General features: G+C 30.9%; 1 protein-coding gene across 1 annotated transcript in view; it reads right to left on the reverse strand.

Moving 5' to 3' along the window:
• Positions 1 to 15,700, reverse strand: part of LOC118183688 (rho guanine nucleotide exchange factor 17-like) — a 597,408-nt gene extending 581,708 nt beyond the window's left edge. The window contains exon 1 of the mRNA XM_085818216.1: positions 11,477 to 15,700. Coding sequence (XP_085674342.1) covers positions 11,477 to 13,780 — 2,304 coding nt within the window. The 5' untranslated portion in view covers positions 13,781 to 15,700. The remainder of the gene's footprint in view (positions 1 to 11,476) is intronic.
• Positions 15,701 to 23,658: the final 7,958 nt, after the last annotated feature.

Below are 23,658 nucleotides of genomic sequence, written 5' to 3' on the forward strand. Positions count from 1 at the left end.
TCTTAATTTCACATTTTGTTGAGGTATCTAATTAATATAAATTAATTTTTTTTATTTTCGATAATTCAACTAAAGGCGTTTATGAACATTTATAGCTTTGTTATAATAAACAAAAGATAGTTTTAAACTATATGTTACTTAAATAGTACAGGTTTATTTGTACTTTTGATCTTATCCCTTTTTTGAGGATTCAGATTGCAATTTTCGCGTTTGATCTTCATTTACATTTTAGTGACATATCTACCTCAGTAAATGTGTAACGTCTTTAGCCAATAATTTTAAGAAACATATCAATTTTTCTTCAAGCATTTGGTCATAGAATGCTTTAACCACCGAACAGTACAGGATATTTTTATATCTTTAACCATGAATTCCTCTAATTTTATATGAATTTAGAATATTATTTATTGCATTTATTTATTTTAATTTAGAGAAAATTTCGAACATTATTTTAACACTACATTTTAATTTTTATAGAATTTAGAAAGTTATTTATTGCATATTTTAATACTTTTAAATGTAAATAAAACATTAAAATATTTTCTTGAGTCCTGAAAGAGGTAATTTTGATTTAGGGATAACATGTAATTAAAAAAAATTGGAAGAGGTAAATGGAAATATTTTATACTCTTTCCATTCAAAAATAAATAAGAATGAATAAAAACATGTATTAAAATTAACACACATTTCATGCTTAAAACAAAGTAGAATTGAACAAAAAAGCATAACATAGGCATAGTTAGAAATATGTGTTATTTAATTAAATTATACTAGATATTAATAGGAAATTTTTAGGCCTTTATAATACTCATTTTCATGTAATGTTAATTAAATCGCTATGGAAATGAGAGAAAAAAGTTAAGGTCTCAGTTTTTTGCTGTGAGTTTTGAGATCTCTCCTCTAGCTCGGATTTTTTAAATTAAAGAGAAAGACAAAAAACGCATTTCTTAAAAATTTAAACCAATTCCATTAGATACGAGAAACTTCTACCTTGCGGGAGAACATTTAATTATACTTTCCTTTTTTTAAAAAAAATGTGTAGTTTTGGCTTCGCTCACTCCTTTAGTGACGATTCAGTTTACGTTCGTATGCGTATACTCAAAGCATTACTGCGTTTGGAAAATGTTATCCTAACGGTGAGAATTCCCATGCCAACAAAAGCATATGCAAGGAGTAAACTTCTCATAGAATTATCATGTAAAACTCACAACATTTATTTGGGACATATATAAAATTTAGGACAGAGACCTGGAAAAGAAATCTGGTGACAAATGATTAAATTCAAAAACGAAAGGACAATTTTTATTTATCCTCATCCCTGTGAAATTTGGCAACTTATTCGCAATTTTATGAATTAGCAGAAAAAGCTTGTTTGGTTACGGTTCGCAAGTACTGTTCTTTTCACTAAATAATAATAAAATGAACTATGTTTAAAGAAACAAATAATTATATTAGGAAAATAAAAATCAGTAAGGCCGATATTTACATTATTATAAGCAATGGATACTATTCAGAGAAATGTAAAGAATGCAAATCCACATGCATTTCAAACACGTCTGTGGTCAGCATGCGTGTGCATATGCTGGCTACTGTTTATTCTAAAATACGCCAAAAACGTTGCATTTCTACTGCGTGTTGAAACTAAGGATATAATGAGAAAACAATAACCAGAATGTAACTCTGTTACATTCAAGACTATGATATCTTAAGAACTCATGTAAAAGTGGCACCTTCATAACAATGCCCTGTCATGAAGGCACTTTTGTGCAAAACAACCTCTGTTCAGAAAGAAACCCTTATAAGGGTACTCCTGCATAAATTTTCCCACTTTTTTACGAAAACAAGTTCTTAAACTATAAAAAGCAAAGTTCATAAATGTGCATTTTATTTTTACACCGCGGCACTGTTACGCAAGTTGAATTTTGTTTGTTTTGCTAATCAAAATAGAAAATTTATATCCTAATTATGTAGCTACATGACGGCATGAAGTGATCCAGATTTTTATGTGGTTTTGCTTCACAATGTAGAAAATTATGCTCATAAGTATGCGGATATCTTTTTGTGCCGGTGCACCTTACAAAGGTTTCTGTCTTCTCGTGCAGTGGCCGAAATGCCGGCACTTTTATGACGGAATTCCGGTGAATCCGCTTTTCAAAATAAATGTCCAATGTAATGGCAAACTCGATATTTACACATTCATATGCAAAATTAAGAGAATTTGCACATTATGTAGAATTTCTGAAACACTAATGGACAGATTTTAATGAAATTTCGTGCGAATATATATTTATAACAGAGAAAGAGATACTATTCAAAAGATATTTTGTGAACGCATGATGTTCAGTAACGCTCATAATGCAGGGCTGCCTGCGTTCAAAAATGCACGTTGTGATACCGAACTGAAAATGAGTCTGATATGGGGTATGATCTCCTCTCGTAGCCAGACAGGTCGCGCAAGGTGATGGCATATTGAACAGGAGAAGTTGTGGAGCGCCTGTGGCAGTCGATCCCACTTTTGCAGCAAAGCGGTTTTCGATGATTCTCGGAGAAGTATGGCGAGACGAAATTGCTCTCTAAAGAAGGTCCCAAGCATGCTCTATATTGTTAAGCTTAAGAGATTTGAATGGCCAGTCCATACGAGGAATATCCTCATTTTCCATGTAATCGTCCACCAGCTGAGCCCTACACAGACGAATGTTATCGTCCATTAACACAAACCCAGGGATAACTGCACCCCTGAAAAGTCTAACATATGGTTCTAAGATCTCCTCTCTATACCGTATAAGACACAGGGAAAAAGCCTCCCTGTTTAACTCATGCAAGGTGTGCGGTCGACCAGCATAATGTTTTCTCAAACCATTACACCTCCATCATCCGTACGTCATTTCCCTGATGAGGGAGGGATGGTATCGGGCTCCAGGCTGTGTCCAGATGCAAGTAGGTTGAGAATCTGTTGCAGAGGACACCAGGTATTACACTGAGCTCTATAGCCACCTGCGCTTGTGATTGTCAGTAGACTAGAGTCTACTGACAACTCTCCATTTCATTTCGTTATCCATACATTCATTTTACCTGATACCTTTTAAAATATACCCAATACTTTCGCGAGACACGGCAAATGTCGTGAAGGAGTACGAGCATATAAATCGCCGAAAAACGCTCGTACACTGGTATCTGTATCTCCTCTATAATCAGAGCTTCGCGGACACGCACGTGTACGTTTACGTATTCCACTCTGAATATTTGTATAATTCTTCGGTGATGTATTAGTACCTCAGGTTCAATATGTTTTCGTAAAACATAGATATAATTTGCAGGTTCTCTTAATTCTCACACGCTTATAGATATTAGTATGCGAAAGAGGAAGGAAAAAATAAGTCTAAACGTTCACTGGAAGGGAATCTTGTCTTTAGTAACTGTAGTTACTAATCTGAGAGGATAGAAAAGCAGATAAGTTTACTTTTAAATAAATTATGCAAAATAAAGCATGAAAAGGAAACAACGGATATTCAGAAATAATTCTTCGCAGAAAGTCTCAGCAGACAGTAATCTAAATAAAGTTATAATGCGGAAGCCAGATCTCGTTTGAGCCACTAGTTAATTTTTTCCAGATACAATATTATTCTAATTTGCATTTTAAAAGAAACCCAGCATCCAAACTTCATGCAAAAATATACTCATCGGATGCTGTAAAAATTATAATTATTACTTTCATATTGTGCTTTAGAGAGAAAAAAGTCATTTGAAATTTTTTCGTGACTTTATTAAAATATGTCTGACATATACATATATAAAATGCGAAACATGTAAAAGGGAAAGCGAAGCTGCATACGTAGCTTATTGTATTTATATACTGCAATGTGTCAGATTAATTTTTGAAGCTTCAATAATATTCTAATCTGCATTTTGAAAGAAATCCACGAACCAAAATTCATCACAATTTTAATTTAGCGTACAGAATTTACGGTTTATTTACGTTAACTCTTTTTGATCTTAACAATCCTTTCCTTTCTACATTTGCTGATTTAAAGAGACTTAAGAAAGTTGTATAAAATTTGAGCTGCAACTCAAGTATTTTCTTTTTCAAATTTTGTTGAGTAAATGTTTTATAGACTTTTCATTATAAATTTCATTTTCTAAATTTCATTTATAGCATTTAATAAATATAGAAATGTTTTTAGAAATTCTATATTCTTAAATTCTTAAATTTTCATTAATAAGGAATTTCAGTTAATGTCTCTTCAATTAAAAGTTTTTAGTATTAAGTAAAGATTTTTAAATAATATTTAATATGAAAAATCCGAGATATTCAATTTGAATTCGAAAAACACTTAGAATCAATCGCACCTTTAGTATCTGTACGAAAGCATCAAAGCAATGATGGGTGATCCACTCTTCAAGAAATATGAAGGAGTGGTAACTTTTGGAATCTGAAGGGAAATGGAAATATATTATTGCATTATAAAGTTCTATTGTGTTAATTTAACCAATTATTATGATTTAGAACTTTACTGTTACTTCCACTTTCCGTTTCCTTACCAGGATGCAAACTGAGTTTGAAAGCATTTATGGTTAAGTTATGGGACAGTAAGACATAGTGTGTTTCTGCATCTCCGAAACTACGTTACTAGGTTTAGACAGCTCTGGTGAGATTTAAATTACTGAGCTTTGTGTTATAGCTGCTGTCATTTTAAACTGTTGCGCTGGAGAAAGATTTTGAGTTAACTTTGCATTAAACAAGTTGTGTAGTCTTTTACTGTTAGACTTAATTGTAATTCTGAAATTTACTGTTACTCTAATCTGCATCGCCAATAGCGGTGGCTTCATTCCTTTATTTATGTTCCAGGTCTGATTTAATAAATGGGTTATTTTTACCTTCTCAAGTAAGTAACTTAAAATACAACGGTAATTCGCTCCAAGTCTGTTAAGGTTCGATACTAGTTTATGCTGCCAAAGCAAGTCAAACTTTACATTAAAATTGGTTTATCTTTTAGTGATAGAAATATTAAATACATCATTAAAATTCTCAGCAAATTAACTCTAAAACGAATTCTTAGGTATCCTAGGAAAGAAAACGCTACCGAAACCTTTTTTTTCGTGTTATAGGTTCTAATATTACTGACCAAGAATTCTTTATCTTCTAGATTTCCATAATTAAACTCTATGTTTCAGAAATTTAAATCAAAATATGCATGTAATTATGTAAAACAAGTTTTAAACATTCAAATAGTCATTTTAATTAATGTTCTAAGAACTACATCAACTCCATTTCCTTCCGAAGTCGTAGCCAATAATCTTAATTTAAGACTACAGATTTTTGGCACTTTATATGAGAAAATCAATAATCTATCATTGTAATCATGTCTTTTTTTATTTTTTCACACTAAACGCTCATGTCATCAAACTGATACATTTTATAACATATATTGTACACTCATTCATGAGTAATTTGAATATTCATAACTACTCATAAAGTTTCAATTCACTCGTTCAGATTTTACTAGTTTGAATAATGTTTTATAAAAAGGTTCCAAAAGCACTCATTCCATTTGGTTTTAAAGCGGGAAAATAAATTGGGGTTTTCTTATTTTACTCCTCTATAACTATAAATTTTAAATTACCCTCCCCAAGTTTTGAAGAGGAAACAGAAAGATGCAATTAATCTAAAAATGAAACTCAGCATAAAAAGGACATCCTAGTTTTTATAGTAACAATACGGAAAGTCGCTATAGAAAAATTGAAAGGATTTTTAAATTAAAATAATTTTATTTTTAAGTTAAAATAATTTTATTGTATTTATAACAAAATATTTCAAAAGCGATTTTTATATAATTTTTATAAAACTTTCAAAACCAGGAAATATTATCCCCAAAGTGCAACAGCTTAATCTATGATGTGTTAATCCATACTTAACTATTATGAAAATCACATTCTTAAAACTTTAAAATAATCTTCAAACAAAGGGAAATCTAAAGTAATATCCAGTCTTTTTCATGTCAGAAGGAAAGTCATCACGAATCTAGTATTCATAACAGAAATATGAAAGAGTGTGGAAAATGGATGAAGAATTTACATAACGTGTGCTTGTGTTAAAGCAAGTGGATAAAAAACTGCAAAACGATTCTAATTGCATCCTGCAGAAAATATAAACCGAAATAATTTTTAATCTCTCTCCAACCTATATACATATGTAAGGGAGTTATTATTTTCGCCTCAAAACTTCGATAATATGTTTTCAGTGAACATATGCGTGTGACAATTTTTCGTCTGCGATAACTCTTATATGAAATTTCCAAAAATTCCTCTTTTCCGTATTTAAACTATCTATATATTCCGTATTTAAAATGAACGGATGCTGCCACCAAATGTTATCCCTACATATATATATATATATATATATATATATATATTATACAGTGGTGGCCAAAATTGTGGACGGAAAATTGTGGACTTTTGGAAATTTTTATGTTTTTGAACTTTGTACGCTTATAGAAAATGTTACGTTTCGCAAAATGCAAACTTGTATATATCATTTTAAAAAGAATTTATTATTGAATTCAATACAACACACAAAATTCAATTATTTTCAAAACAAAAAAGTTATATGTACTTCAATATAAATAAAAAAACACAGTTATGTAGTGGTTTGTAATGTCTAGCTTTCCTAGCTAATCACTGTTCTTGTTCTGAGAACCAATCAAATGTTAGTAACTGCCAGTAGAAGCTGACATCATGTTTACACATGAAACAATTCATTAGTTTGCTTTGTTCTGTAGAAGGAGGACCTGTTTCTTATACACTGCAATTACAAGTAGTAATTTTTGTAAAAATTTTTAATATTTAGTTAAGAAGCAATGACATCAAATAAAAGAGTAGATTGGACACCTAGAAAGAGATGTAATATTAATGTGTTACTAGAAAGTGGTCTTTCCTATGCTGAAATTGCAAGACAGGTGGGTGCTTCAGTAACTACATCTGGAGTCCGAAAGTTTTGTTTACGATATCAGGAGACAAATTCAATAAAAAACAAAGACGTAAAAGGCCGAAAAAGGTGCATCACATCTATTGATGACAGAAGAATAAATAGACTATGTCTCCAAGATAGAAAAATGTCATCAGCGGCCATCAGAAGTGATCTGAATGATGCTGGTGTTTCTGTCAGTTCAAGAACAATCAGGAGAAGATTAACAGATGTTGGACTGAGAGGTAGAATTCCACGAAAAAAGCCTTATTTTAGTTTTTAGCAACGAAAAAAAAAAAAGACTACAGTGAGCAAAGGAACACATTAATTGGACAGATGATCAGTGGTCACAAGTTATATGGAATGATGAAACTAAGATATCGTTATTCGGTAGTGATGGGCGAAAATATGTAAGACGTAGAATAGGAGAAGAGCTACATCCTGACTGCATTCAAGCAACTGTGAAGAACCCAGTTAGTGTTATGATTTAGTCATGCATGTCAGCAGATGGTATTGGTCGCCTTCATATCATCGATGGAACACTGAATGCCAGAAAATACATTGACAATATTCTAGAACCAAAACTTCTACCTTCTATCAGAGATCTCTTTCCCAACAATGCTTCGTTTATTTTTCAGCAGGATTCTGCTCCCTGCCTTCCCACACGGCCAAAATATCGAAAGAATGGTTTCGTTTAAAGAGCATTAAATTGTTGCCATGGCCAGGAAACAGTCCTGACCTCAAGCTCTTGTCCGAATGAGGCGCCCATCAAATAAAAGGGAACTAATTGAGGCCTATAATTGTTTCTTGGCATCATGTAATAACGAAAGAAGAGCTTAAAACTCTTGTCAGCTCAATGAAACGTCGATGTGAAGCTGTAATCAAAAATAAAGGGTAACCTACTAAGTACTGATAACTCACTGCAATCGTCACTATCTAATGTATATCGATAACTGTTATCGTTCAACTTTTTTTGTATTGCAAATATTGAATTTTGTGTTTTGTATTGAATTCAGTTATAAATTCTCTTTAAAATGATATATACAAGTTTGCATTTTGTGAAACGTAACGTTTTCTATAAGCATACAAAGTTCAAAAACATAAAAATTTCCAAAAGTGTCCAAAATTTTGGCCACCACTGTATATATAGCGATATATCGGCGTTATATTTATGTATGGCAGCAATTAACACTGTATCGGGAATTCTAAGTTTATGTTTATTTTAAAGATTTTGTGGTTTTATTGTTGAACTTTATGTGGCGTAAATGCAAAGAAGCGACGTCAAATAAATAAAGCTTGAATAACAATTTAAAAAGTTCGTAATCTTATTTGAAAAATTGAGCAGAAAAGACTACAAAAGGAACATAAATCCACACTCTATCGGGATCTCTAAAGAAATGCTGTTGCTAAAAATAATCTCTTTATTAAGTCATTTGATTTGTGAATCCCAAACATTCTATGACCTGAGGATCATACCTGCAGACGATGAGATATTTTCAAATAACAGCATAAGAGCGAATGTGTACATGAGTACGTAAAATTATAATTGCTCAGTGTACAGGAGAAAAGGGTAGAATTTGTAGTTAATAATGAGCCGTCAAGTTTTTTAAACAAATTAGGCTTTATTTACAAACTATCAACCGAAAGTGATAGTTTACTTAAAGCGCATTGCTATTTCTCCAATTCAATGTCTTAAGATGGAACTGGTGGGAGATCAGGTGCTGGCCATGTCAGATATGTTTTAAAATCACTGTTGAAAAACTATAAGCATTCTGAATATTCTACAGTTTTAAAGCATTCAGAGGATTTAGATGCATTAAAATTTCTTTAAATACATAGTTAAATGCATATCAGAAACAAATGCCAAATAAATGCTTGTATAGTAAAAACAAAGGAAAGCAATACTTATTCCTTAATGTATATTCAGGGCAGGATATTCTTCCTTTACAAAACTGCTGACCCAGTTTTTACACTACAGCTCTTCATCACCCTCCCCGCGTGCTACAAATAGATAATTGCTGTTGGCTCTTTCCTCTCAGAAATCTTTCAGAAGAAAGGAATTTTGTGATAAAAATGATTTTATAATGCAAACGTTTTAGACTTTAGCTTCTGTATTAAATTTTCTTGTATTAAATCTGATTATTTTTTACATCTAAACTCTTGTAGATACCAACTGAGATATTTCTAAGTGCAATCAAATTCCATAAACTCTGTTAGATCAGGTTACATTTTTTTCTATGCTAAATAAAATTAAGGCTTCTGTTAATTCATTTGCGCGTTCCTAGATTTCAGTATATTCACTCTATGAAAAGCAGATAATTCACTCTATGAAACATTTTTTCAAGAAGCTATAACATCACCTTAGATGAATATCTATGGCATATAGATTGACCTGCAATATATTGCAAATATGTGGTCTGTAAACGTTAATTGAAAGGTAATGTATATAAGTTTGGTGTTTTTATTGTGTTAATCATTGATTAGTTGTAACTAAAGCTTGTTTTCAAAAAATGCGCAACATATTATTCATTCGATTATATTATTATTTAATGCTTGTAAAATAATTAAAATATTAGATGAATTTTAGTATAATATAAAAAGGCTGTTTATCTTGTTTTACATAAGCAATACCGATAACAAAAAATCCGCATTTAACCCCGTGGTATCTAAAAAAATGGAATTTTTTTAATCTAATTTAACGTCTATATGAATGACAAATTAATTTTATCATGTTAATTTAGTTACTGTGGAAACGATGGCTGTTTTATACAAATAAAAATAGTTTCATTATATAAATTAGTAGAAAATGTGTTTTGTATTTTATTTTAAAGATAAATTGTATACTTTTTTATGAATAATCTATAAAACAAATAACCCAGTCATTCACACTTTTACTACTCATGCGCTGTTGTCCCGATGAGCCCCGATAATTGGAATTCTGTTGCAAATATAAAAATCAAAACTCTATATTCGTTATAATTCTCAAACATTATGGCTTAAACAACATTAATAATAATAATTCAACTCTATAATCTGAAATTATACATGTACAAAGTTTTAACCCTTTTCTATCTCTTCATTTATTCTTGTTACAAATGCAGGGAATGAATATTATTATTGACGGTTATCAATATATCAAGAAGCAGATTCTTCCCACTTTCCAAAAGATGAAAATTAGTGATATTATCATTGAACAATATATATATATATATGTATAAATAAATAACAAATACAATAAATAAAAGTTAAAGCAGATTATAAACCAATAGCATAAATTTATCCGTGTTTTACTTGATTTTAGAATTTTGCCTTCCCTAAAGTGCTATTTTTACAAATTTAAACTGTTTCTTTGTTAATTTTAATACACTTTTTGAAATACGCTATCACGCTATTATGCTCGTCAAAATATGCTTTTAAAGTATCAATAAAATGTATTGCTCTGAAAAGCTAGATATGAACATTGAAATTAATTTACAAAGAGAAAATAATTAACCGATGAGATAACGAAATTGTAGGCTATCTTCTATGAAGTAATTTATTTTTTGTACAGTGGTATCTAGTTCCCAGAAATAATGAAATAATATAAGTAGAATATTTTAAAAGATTCATGCGCTAGGCACTCGTGTTATTAAATATATGTTTGTAAGCACTATCGTAGGATAATATAAAAGCTAAGTGTCTATACATATGTCCAAATGTCACTTTAAATTTCTTTCATCGAAAGAGTTTCTGAACTCTTAAAATATTAATAAAAAATTAAACAAATTATAAATGATAAATATTTCTATGAATTACATGATTCTTACCCGTTAGAATTGTTGCCGAAGCTTAAAATTTAACGTTATGAAATTTTCAAATCTCTTTATAAACATTTTGGTTTATTACATTATTAAATATAGTAATGTATCTGCAGTGGAAAAAAACAAAAGCTGAAAAACCAAGATGCTTACCCTTTTACTGAATGAAAAACTTACAAGATATTATAAAAATTAAATTTTCCATTTGTTTCAAGGAAATCAAACTCTTCATTAATAACTATTAATAATGTTTTAATTTATCTTCATAATGCTGTCCCTTCGAATAAAGACATATTGCATATAAGATATTTCAAAACGTTGTATAAACTTGTTTTCTCAACCGATAGTACATATAAAAGGGAATGTAAGTTCTTTTCATAAATTTCATATTTTAGAATGTACATGTTCATGTAAATTAAGTTTCTAATAAAATTTAGAAACATCTAATTTATCATAAAGCTTTTTTAACTGCTTTTCCTGATGAGCATGCTTTTGAATGGTAGAACCTATTTTTACTTTGAAATTCATATAAACAAGTGCTATATATTTTTTTTTTTTGATATCAAGTGTAAAACAAGAACAGCGTAAAATAGATTTTCCATAGCAAAATTCTCAAATTGGATAGAAAAATAATCTGCTGTTAAGCTCTATATTAATATCTACATTTCTGAAAATAAAAACTAATGCATTTTAAAAAATAGTAAATAAAAACTCTTACCTGTTGCGTCGACTGTTTAATCACTTTGCTGAGTAACGTATCCACATTCCAAGTACTAGATGTTTTGACGGAGTCGCTATGACTCCTTATATGAAGGGTAGGTTCGGACACAGTGCCACTGACTGATGATGATGGCACATTTAGCGATTCTTGTTTATCGCTGCCATTTACAAGAGGAATGTTAGCACTGGTCTTTCTTTTGGGACCACTATCAACTGTAATTGAATGGGTTTCGTCCAGCGAATGGCTAGAAGAACGAAGCAGTGGTCTTGGCCTGGCAGTTTGTTTATCCCTAGATGTGTCAGTCTTAGATTCATACTTCTCCAGTTCCTTCAAAAATTCTAGGTCTTTCGCATAAGACGGTCTAGTTTTATTGACAGATTTGCTCATTTCTTGCTCTAACATTTCCCCGTAAGGACCTCTGAGCCTTTTCTTATAATATCTCTTCTGCTGTGGAGGTGGAGATTTCTGAGGAATATTTCGATTTGGCTCAGTTCCTGGTACTGTCATGGCTCGTAGTCTTGATGGACTATTTCTACCAGTACTTCGGAAGGCAGATGTATTTTTTGACTTGAGATCAGGAAGTTCATCGGCTTTTTCTTGTATCCCAGCTGATTGAGACAATTCCCTTTCACCTTCCATTACTTCTTTACGTTCCTCATTGTCAACTTTCGAAGACTGGATAAGTTTGAGGAATAAGCTTTCTTTTCCATCCAACAACTTAGCTATTGTTCTAATCTCTTCTTCTAGCGTATTCACAGTTGAAGATGATACAGCTGGAACCGTCTGGGAACCATTTGTTGAATATGTATGATTCGAAAAAACATTTTCATTTCCATATGAGAATTCAGATTGATGTGTCCCTTTTTGGTTGTTATCTTTCATAATTTCTGGGCTTTGCTTGCCAACGTTTTTCTTATCACTCTCTTCTTCATGAAACCTTTGTGCCGACATACTCATCTTTTTTAAGTCTGTTCTATGAATAGTATTGGATGAGTGAGAGTCAAATTTATTTTGATTTTTTTTGCGATCAAGTTTTTTCTCCTGATTAGAAGTTAACGAACCATAGTTTTTAAAATTAAGATCAAAATCCGAACGTTGCGTTGAAGAGCTTGAATTGTTTTTTAAGCTGCTCCGTCTACTTGAAGTATTTGAATGGCTGCTTTGATTTATCGAACTTTCTTTGCAAGTCGTTTCATTGAAAATTATGTTTTCATTTTCACTACCTAACTCTTTCCTATCTCTCATATTATTATCGTCATGATTTCTAAAATCTTTTTGAAACTCGTCTATTTCATTGGCAGATCTTGTACTTCTGAATTGTTCAAAATTAATATTTAAATCTAGACTTGCCAAAGTTCTTGGTTCACAATTCTTACTTTGCATGTTCTCTGAAGCTTTCATACGTGGCAATGTAGCATAGGGAGTAGTAATATTAAATGATTTCTTTGAAATTCCATTAGGATATTCTTCAATTTTTTGTTCAGAATTCTCTATTTTCTTATCCATGCATTCATTCGTTTTAAATGGTAAAGCCAATGGTTCTAGGTCTGGCAGTGGTTCGTTCCAAAACGAAATGGTACTTGTTGGTGGAGCTGTATAAGGCACAAAAGGTCTGATCTTTCTATGAGGAGAAGGAGGAGCAGAGGATGATCTAAGTTTCTCTGTGAGTTCTTTCAATTTGCTGCTGACCTTTCGCGATGAGTTATGAATTGGAGAAAGTTCTAAAGCATAAACCTTTTCGTGATTACGCCCTCGGTTACGTTTTACAGTTGATTCAACATACGATTCAAGCATGGATTTAGCATTAGGTGGTGGTGGAATGCCATCTAGAAAGGATCGTTTGCCAGAGCTATTGTAATATCCACTTAACTCAGGTTGAACTGATACACTTCTACGAAGTGGTTGATTAAGTCTTTCCTGAGATCCTTTCATTGCTTCTTTCGGTCCTTTTAAATAATACTTCGCTAAATCCATACCCGAAAGTATTGAATGTATTTCTTCAAAACTGCTTTTAGTTCTATCAGAAATGTGTTTTGGAGAACAGGTTTCAAAATTCATCCCAAATTCGTCATCAGAAACTTTTTTTTCAAATCCCTTTCTGCCAATTGTCCAATATTCTGGTTGAAATGTTTTTTGCCCCATTTCATTTCTGACAGTTGAAGGAGAAGATGGCCAAGAAGGAGATTTTATTATTTTAGGATCCTTCATCTTATCCAAGCATGTTATTCTTCTCAACTCAGGGGTGAAAGTCAGTTGTCTGATATCTTCATTATGGTTGAAAGAATAACTCTTAGATTCCATTTTAATTATTTTACATTCAGAAGTTCATTTACTGTAAACACTGACTTATAATGGAGAAATGGTTCTACAAATCTTATATTTCGTGCTTATCTGTTTATATTAATATGCAAATAAAACTGAAATACTAAAATTTTAAGCAAAAGCAAAATTCTTTAGTATCTGGGTACTTATCCAATTCTCATTATTAATGCCAAACTATTACTAGTTATTAAGAACTTATGAAATGACAAGATAGAAATTTTTTAACTTTATCTGACTATCATTTGTGAGATATTATTACTTACGAAATCTAAAACTTAATTCATTGTTTAGTTCTTTCAGCCAGCGACATATATTGTCAGAGATATTTCATTTGCCTGATATCGTAGTAATAGAATATCTAAGTTAAACAATTTGAATCATTTTTCGATACTTTGTTATTCTATCCTAAAAAAACAATTTTCTTTAATTAAAAGATATACGTATACACATATGTACCGTTAGTAATTGTTCATTGCGATGCTTGACTAAGTTCTGAAAAGCTTATTCTTTAATTTGAATTTGAATTTTACCTTTAGAGTTCTATTCCCATCTTTATATTTCGATTAAAGCTTAAATATTAAAAAAAGTGCTAAAACTCCCTAGTGTTTATTGAGTATATAAATATTAGTTAATTTTAAACTATGCACATTTTTAAAACATTTATTAAGAAAATATTCAAGATATTTTTAACAGGATAAAAATTCGTATGCTTTTATTTAATTATTAACTGAAAACATCTAATACGGGTACTTCCCAAAGGAAAGATCATAGTATTTGAGTTAGCATTAATTCGCAAATTTAAGTAAATGCAGCTGTATTTTAGCAAGATGATCGCTTTTGAAATCGGCTGGCTGTTTTTTAATTCCTAATCGTTAATACATTAACAGATTTAAATTAAATTTCAAAGCATACTCATTAGTTAAACAAAAGTCTTACCTGTAGCTGAAGACAGAATTTGTTTGGAGAACTTACGTTGTACTTTTCTCTACTTTTAATTAAATAATTCTCTTTTAATAAATCTCAAATAGCAGCTTACAGAATTTCCGTTCAACCGCAATATGAACAGTCAATATAAACTCTTCAAGCATAAACTTTTATTTCACCTCCGAAAAGCACTTAAATCCATTTCCTCCTGACAATGAACCCGAAACAGTTCTTTCATTAATCTATGAAGCAATCAAGTAAGACTGAATATATCCACAGAACAATATATATGACGAAATACTTAAGTTCTATTTTGCCATTTCATAAATTTTACGTAGCAGATTTTTTAAGATGTTTTAAAAATTTGATTCGCACTTCGAACTACTTTTCAAACAAGCGTTTGCTAAACTTTCAAAGCATTTCAGAATCTTCATTAGAAATGTGGGAAGTTCCACATATTCATCACTGAAACACAAAGACGATTTGAGCTAACGTTGCACTCACAATCACTCAATACATGAAATTTCTTCTACACTCCTTGATATAATAATTTAGATATTCCATGTCGCACCTGAGTACAAATAAGTCACGGGCACAGAAAAGCACATCAACAAGTGTATTCCAAACCTAGAACGAACTCATCCGTTGCTTCAAAACATCAAATATCCGAAGTTCGATGACATCACTGTGATTTGAAGAGCATCGCACACCAACTGCAGTGAAGTTCGGATTAGTCGACTCGGCGGTTGAAATTTGCAAGGAACACTGAAGTTTCAGTCACTTTGGGTTCCCCGGCTCCTGTTCGTTCTATTTCTGGACAAGGGGTCTCGCCGCACTTTTCACGAATCTCGCCCTCTTCATTGGATGGAGGATGTTCGTCACAGGGCATCTTGCCAGAAGGATGCATTTGCGGATCTTCATTTTTCCCGACCAACCCTGACATCTGCGTGGCTCCCTCGCATCAAGTTGTCGTGCTTTGCGAAATAAACCTGCACATAAAAGTGTTTATCAATGTCATGATTTGCCTAAAAATCAATTCATGATATAAATATGCAACTTTATCATTTTTAATCGCAATTAATAACACAAAGACATAAAAATTCAAAATGCCATTTAGCAAAAATTCCAAAAATAAATAGAAGATATTTCGGGTGTAATTTAACATGATTGTATATTAAGCGTGATAATTTTACTTATTTTTTAATATTTCACTCTTTAGCTACGACATATAAAAAAACGGACAAAACGCAAAACCGAATATAAAATACGTATATATAGAAAATTTCAAATGTTTTAATATAAGTTTTCATTTCATTTTATTTTAATTTATGATTACCATTTATTTCGCTTTTAAATAATTTACGTATGCCATCAATGTAGGTCAAATTTTTGAATATGTAATTTACAAAACAAAATGAAATTTAAAAACTGAAAGAGTTATTAGTTAAACTGCAGGCAGTTTTTAATAATAGATATATCTTTCACATTTATTTTAGCTTATTGAGTGCTTTTGTATTTCGGCATATCATTATAGATATTTGACTACAAATTATATCTTTCAAGCAGTTAAATGGTGCATAGTTGCCTTTTTACCTTGAACTGCACGTGTATATTAGAGGAATAATCAGACGTACGTCTATCTTAATAGAGATGCATAACAAAAACTGTTTATGCAGTCACAGTAAGAAGCCCTTATTATCTTGCTTTCGCTGTGTGTGTATTGGGTATGTGTATTGCATGTATATGTGCGTGTGTGTATATATATAACTATCTATATATAAAAATCTGTCTAAAACGCTTTATAAGAGACACAATTAAAAAGCAGTTTTTTAAATGAGACCATTTTTTTCTAAATTATATTTGTTCACACTTACTAATAGTATAATATTAAATTTACAATTTTACTATTTGCTTTAAAATTAAATCAATTTATTTTTATTTTTCAAATAACTTATATAATAATAAATATAAATATAAATAATAATATAAATATTTAATATTAGATTTTATTTTCCACTAAACTGCTATTTTAAGACTTAATTCTTAAAATTTTAATTTTAATTAAATTAATTAAGCTTAATTGCTTAACTTTTATTTAAATATGCAAAAGCAACAAAATAATCTGCTCTGTTTATAGATTTTTAATATAATTTCTTTCAAATCTTTCATTTTTTTAAACCTTATTCAGGAATTAATTTTGTAAAAAATTACCTAATATAGGGTGGCCCAGAAGTCACTTTACATTTTGAAAATTAAATAACTTTTTTTCTATTAATATATTTTTTTTCTCTTTTCAAAATTAAAAAATATAATCCCTGGAAATTTTTGGCATGGATAAGTTTACAACAGAACAACGAGTGAAGATAATTGAATTTTACTTTGAAAATGGACGGTCAATTGTTGCAACGCAATATATGCGCCATTTTAATGTTCGACATCCCCCTAGTAGGCCTGCAATAAGGAACTTAGTGACGCGTTTTCAAGTTTCAATTAGTGCAATCTTTAAAACCAGCAGACTTTCAGAAACGAGTAAATTATGCTGTCAGGTTTCAGAAAACTGCAAGAAATGACAATGAGTTTATTCACAAGTTGATCATGGGAGATGAAGCTCATTTCCATTTGAATGGACATGTGAATAAGCAAAAAATAAAAAAGAATTAATTAAATACATTCATTTAAGAAAAAGTTATTTAATTTTCAAAATGTAAAGTGACTTCTGGGCCACCCTAAATATTTTAAAAGAGGTAAAATATGAGAGACAAAGATTTTTTTCTTGTTCTTAGTATCACTATTTCTCATGCTAACATTTCTTGAATTTGTAAAGAAAGATAAAAAATGGAACAAATCTTAGCCACTCTTTCCAAGCAATGTTCATTCTTCTGAGTTCTATAGTCCCCGCAGCTCAAAATGATTGCTTATTAAAGCAACAGAGGCATTCTCCCTCTGCTACAGAAGGCGAAAGGGTCCTTTATTTGCAACCATTTAGTAACTTCCTGGGGCCTGAAACAATGAAATCCACAAGAACTGGAGTTTTCTTTGAAATTTCTACAGCAAGCTCTGAAGCAAACTACTGAGCAGCAGGCTTCCTATAAACGATTGAATTATGTTGTTCTTATCTTCCGGTGAAGGTTTTTCTGTCTTTAGTTAATCTGCATGCAACAGTTGCAGAATTATCAAAAATTTAAAACTTGTTAAAGTGAGGTTAAGCCTACTTTTGGTTTACCATGGCAGCCATATTTGTTTACATTTATCAGAATAGCAAAAGTAAATTTCCCTTTCTGTGTCTTTTTGCCGAATGCGATCAAAAGTAAACTTTCAGTTTTGTACACCGAAAACTCTTCCTTCTTGCTCGCTGGCCGAATTACTTGGTTTTGCATAGAAACTCTAATTTTAATTGTAAAATTGGTTTTTAAATGTTTTAACTGTAATTTTCTATATTTTTCAATTTTTAATAAAGATATTTTGAAATTTTATGTATTTTTGTCTTGCCGTGAAGTGAGAGCTGAATTAATTGAACGAAAAATATATCTCTAATGAAATTCGAGGAAATAAGTTTAAATGAAATGCAGCAAAAAAGGCGTATAATTTAACATTTCGTAGAAGGAAGTTATGTAGTGTACACATCAGATTTTGTTTGAGTATGTGAAGATAAATCTGGGCATGTCTTTTCTACATATAAGATATTCAGCTATAAGATCCATTTTCTTAATTAGGCATATCTATTCCGAAATTTCTTTAAGCAAAGTAGACTTTGTGAGAACAGTTTCAATGTTGGAGCAAAGAATCACTTTGAAAAGTCTCAATTTTACTTTCTGTATGGTCCCCGTATGAGCTAAAATGCAGATTAGAAAAACGACCATTATACTTTAATAAGTTAGATATAAAAGCTTGTTTTCTTTGACTTAGACATCTTTTCTACGCATATATTTCACGGAAATTAAATATTTTCTAAATTTTTCCTTAAATTATCCCTAATTCTCAGAAAGCAATTACTTGACAAACAGTGATTAATAGGACTGCGTTGAGTAAATCAGCACTAGTTATTAACTTTGCGCCTGGTACCGAGAAATTGTTAATTACTCATATCTATCTAAATTTTAGCGATAAATACACGGAACATTTTACTGGTAACTTGTTAAATTAAAAGGAATATTTTTCAAAATTGACTTTATGCTATACCAGGACCTAAATTAAATTTTGCTATTTCAAAATAATTCTGTTGAAATATTGAAATTCTTCTCATGAAATTCTCTAACTTGTTCAGTAAAACTTTATGATTGAAACACTGTATGCATACAAAGAGTATATCAATAGCTGAACAACATATATATATCAGCAACTGATATATAGGATGTATATCAGCAACTGCTATATATGCATATCAAAGCCAGGACAAGGGGGCGAAAAGTGGAGAAACTGCCTGAGGTGAATGGTTGGGAGGGAGACAAAATCAGCTCCCAGAAATACATTTAAAAATAAAATTATGACAGTTAATTTCCAATTTTTAAACGTATGGAGAAGCACCATTTTAAAAAGCCCATTTAAAGTAATAAAAAAGAGTGCTATGAGCACTTGTGTAATCCGATGATTTTCTTTAATTTTCTTTCTTTCTTTCTTCAAAACCTTAATTGATTGATAACGACTAACTATTTAAAGCGCGATAAAAAAAGCCAATATCATGTATTTTATATAATTTTGCTTTTGTTTTGTACAGTTGTTTTTATACAGGTTGTCCCATAAGTCTGTAAATATTGTTAAAAATCCTAAAAACTGAAGGAATTGGAAGACTTCACCGCGGTTTGTGAAGAAGTTATTCTCGTGAAAGAGGGATATTTTTTTTTTGGTGTGTGAAGAAAAAGTTAATTAACATTTTTGTCAATAGAGGGCGCCGCACATTTCTTGAATTTGTAAAGAAAGATAAGAACTGGAGTTTTCTTTGAAATTTCTACAGCAAGCTCTGAAGCAAACTACTGAGCAGCAGGCTTCCTATAAACGATTGAATTATGTTGTTCTTATCTTCCGGTGAAGGTTTTTCTGTCTTTAGTTAATCTGCATGCAACAGTTGTAGAATTATCAAAAATTTAAAACTTGTTAAAGTGAGGTTAAGCCTACTTTTGGTTTACCATGGCAGCCATATTTGTTTAAATTTATCAGAATAGCAAAAGTAAATTTCCCTTTCTGTGTCCTTTTGCCAGATGCAGTGATAAGAAATATATAAATCAGAGACCTATAAATTGCAGGTTTTACGATTAACAGCTATTTAACTTTCCTCCTGATTGCTCCTACATAAAGTTTTAATGTTGAGGCTGATATTAGCGGAAAGGTCATTATTAATGAAGTTGTTCTATCTCAGGCCAAGAATCGCCGACTGAAGCTTTACGAAGGTTTCAGATATAAGAAGGGATGAAAGAAAGGTTCAAGCCCAATCAGTCTTACCAAACTGACTTTTCTGGTACGGGAGGTTTGTGCCGTTGCCTTCGTAGAAGTACACCAGTTCTATCAGAGGTCCATCCATCCGAAGTGGCTTCGCGGATTGACGCTCCAAGAGAACAATCAACGAGTGCAGAAAGTAGCGCACGAGAAGTGATACGAAACGCTGTTATACCGATCCTTCAGAGTGTTTAAAATTGTATCCATACAAGTTGCAAACAGTCCAACAGCTCTAATCAAATGGCAAAGTGATATGAATTCGCAAATTCGGCTCTATCGGAAATTGATGACGATCCACATTGGCTTCCCAATACCTTGTGGAAAGATGGGGAGGCTCATTTTTCATTGCATGGAAACAGTCAACATTTATAATTGTAGAATCTGGGCGAAGGAGAATCCATGTGCCTATAATGAGGAGCCGCTACAATCACCGAGTTTAACTGTTTGGTGTGCTTTCGTTTGTCCATTATTGTGGGCCCTTTTTTTTCTTTGAAGAGAGCTGTGCAACAAGATGGCCGGAAGACCTGCTGAATTACTGGAAAACGCTACTTGCAGCTGCTACAGGAGGAAGTGATTCCGCACTTACTGGAACATAATATCTTTGCCATAGTGAAGTTCGAGCAAAACGTGGCATTTCCTCATATCTCAACTGAAGTGAAGACGTACCTAACTTTCAGTAAAGAGTGATTAATTAGCTGTCACTGCAGAAAAAACTGGCCCCCGTCGCTCGCCGAACTTAACACCACTTGATTTTTTATTTGGGGGTTATGTCAAGTTCAGAGTCTACCGAAATTGCCTTTTTCTTTAGTGCAGTTAAAGGGCGCCATTCGTAACGGCATCTCTTGCATCTATTCGGATATGTTACATGCTGCAGTTAACGGTGCTGTAACTCGCTTGCAAACTGGAATTTGTGGTGATGGCGGTCTTATAGAATAAGAGTGATATGCTTGTAAACATTTTCCTGAGTGCAAATAAATATAATTTTCTTTGACATGTGTGATTTGCTCTCATACAGCTCTATCGACGAAAATTTTAACTATTTGCTTACTCACAGAAAAATCCCCTTTCACGAGAATAATTTCTTGGCAGGTCGCGTTCATTTCTACCAATTTCTTCAATTTTTATGACTTTAAAAATATATTGGCTACCATTTAAGTATTTTACTTTGGTTTTCCTGAACTATATTTTCTGGAGTGGTACTTGGAGCCTGATTTAATTATTTTCTTTTTTTACGGCGAAAGCAAAAATAATAATAATTTTCGTTGTCATTATTTTATAACATCTTTTACATTTTTGTTTATTTACAATGCTTTAGCATTTTTGTTATTTTCTTGAAATTTTGGTTTATAGAACTTACTTTCTAATTAATTAATTTCGGAATTTTATGTGTTTAATGATACTACTTTTTAATTTGTTATTTGTAGTCAATAAAAAATAATCTATGTTGCTCTTTATAATTTATATTTTATTTCAATATCTTTTTTTTATTAAAAATTTCTAAAATCCAATCTTTACTTTGATTCGAAAACAAAACTTTGTCTTTTTCAACGTATGTACTTATCTTCCCTGTGGATTTATAAATTGTAATTATTGTAAGGTAAAAAGTACATGTTTTCATTCGAGTCACATAGGGAGAGGTTATATCTTGATGAATGCTTTTAATATTTTTTTTTTTTTTTTTTTTCATTTTTCAAATTCTTTTTTTCTTCATTTTTTCTTTAGAAAACTTCAAACTAAAAGAAAACTATTTTTTGAAAATTAAAAATGTTTTTCAAATTACTTGTTTGCTTATTCATCCAGATCTGTTTTTACAATTCATCCAGATATAATTCAGCAGAAAATTCTCATGGCTGCTCCTTGATAAAATAATAATAATAAAGAATTATTAACTATAATTACTTAAAAGTTTTGTTTTAATTAATTGCTAGTTTTGTATTTTTTTTACTTTACTTCTGTTTCTGAATTGATTTCTATGTTTTTTATTTGATTTGTGATCCTCTTTGATTTGTGCTTTCTTCATATTAGACAGCGTTACATTTTATTTCATTTTATTTTGCATTATTCATAATAATTTGCATTATTTTGCACGACATTAATAGTTTTAAACTAATTAATTAAATTTCAGTTACTAATTTCTCTTTCTCTCTGTATTTATGTATATGAACGTGTCTATGTATATGAAAGCATATAAGGATATTTAAAAATTTTTTACTTATTATATGAAACTTTCTTAGCTTTATGCAACAATCATGTTCAAGTTTGGATAACAATACCTTAAACAAAAACGAATGAATAATAAATCCTTTCATACAAATATTGAAATTCGATTAATTTTCAGTTACGACTGACCATTAACATACATCCAATTTAAATTGCTCATTATAGTCAAATTAATAAAACTTTCACAAAGAGAATTCGGATCATCGTTTCTATAACTTCTGGTTACGTATTCAATAACTATATAAAATTATTCCCATAATTGAAGGCTCCTAAATCCATTCTCAGGTATAAAATTTCGGATTTAGCTTTGGTAAAATCAGAAAATTCATTTACTGAAAATATAAAACTTCTTGATGCCTGTATGAAGTACAGCGTTCAACAAAATAATTTTAAGTCATGATTCCTTAAGAGAGATAAAATTATTACCCCATAAGGGCGTTAAGCAATCCTTTTTGATTAATATAAATTGTTGAATTTTGTTATTGACAATTTAATTTATTTTATATACCAAATTTTGAAGCCTTCATTTACAACAGATCCCATCCGCCATATTATCATAAATTGTAAAAAGGGATGAAAGTTAAAATTTCATAGAAATGTTTCTCACGTATGCTTGCACGTTTCTTTAAAAACTAACTCGTAAACAAATTCTCTTCAATCGAAGGTTTTAGTCTAATTTTTTATTGGTATACTTGCTTTTAATAATGACTCAAGACATTTTAGATTTAATTAAAAAATAAAATTAATTTTCTACTTGTTCAAATAATTGATAACGTTTATCGCACAACGGCTACTCTTTAAGCCAAGCCAAAACTAAATATCTTCATTTTGATTATGCTATTTGTTGAAAGGGATCAAATTTTTTTAATACACTTATTTAAATACACGAAACCATTTTCCTAAAAAAAGACTTGTTTATAAACATTAGCTTGTTTTTTTATAACTTTTTATGTCACTATAAATGTTTAATTCTTTAGACTTGCAGAGATACAGAGATAAGCTCTGTAGAATAATAACACATTGTGCGACTACTGGAGTTAGGAGCAAATAAAAAAAAATCCATTGATCACTCTAATCGGTTTCTGCTCCTATCCGCATGGAATCAATTCCTTAAACGTTTTACGGCAAAATTTTAGCATACGTTTCTTAAGCCATTTTTGAATTTTGGAGCACTTTTTGTCAGAAAAACTGAGATTTTCCTTAATTCGATTAATATTAATCATTTGATATTTTTAATTCTTAAGCAACCTGTCGAATATAAATGTTCGATTTCTCGACTGTTA

The sequence above is a fragment of the Stegodyphus dumicola genome, chromosome 6 (assembly GCF_044657685.1).
Source record: "Stegodyphus dumicola isolate Sdum_Otavi_A_Nest chromosome 6, ASM4465768v1".
NCBI lineage: Eukaryota > Metazoa > Arthropoda > Arachnida > Araneae > Eresidae > Stegodyphus > Stegodyphus dumicola.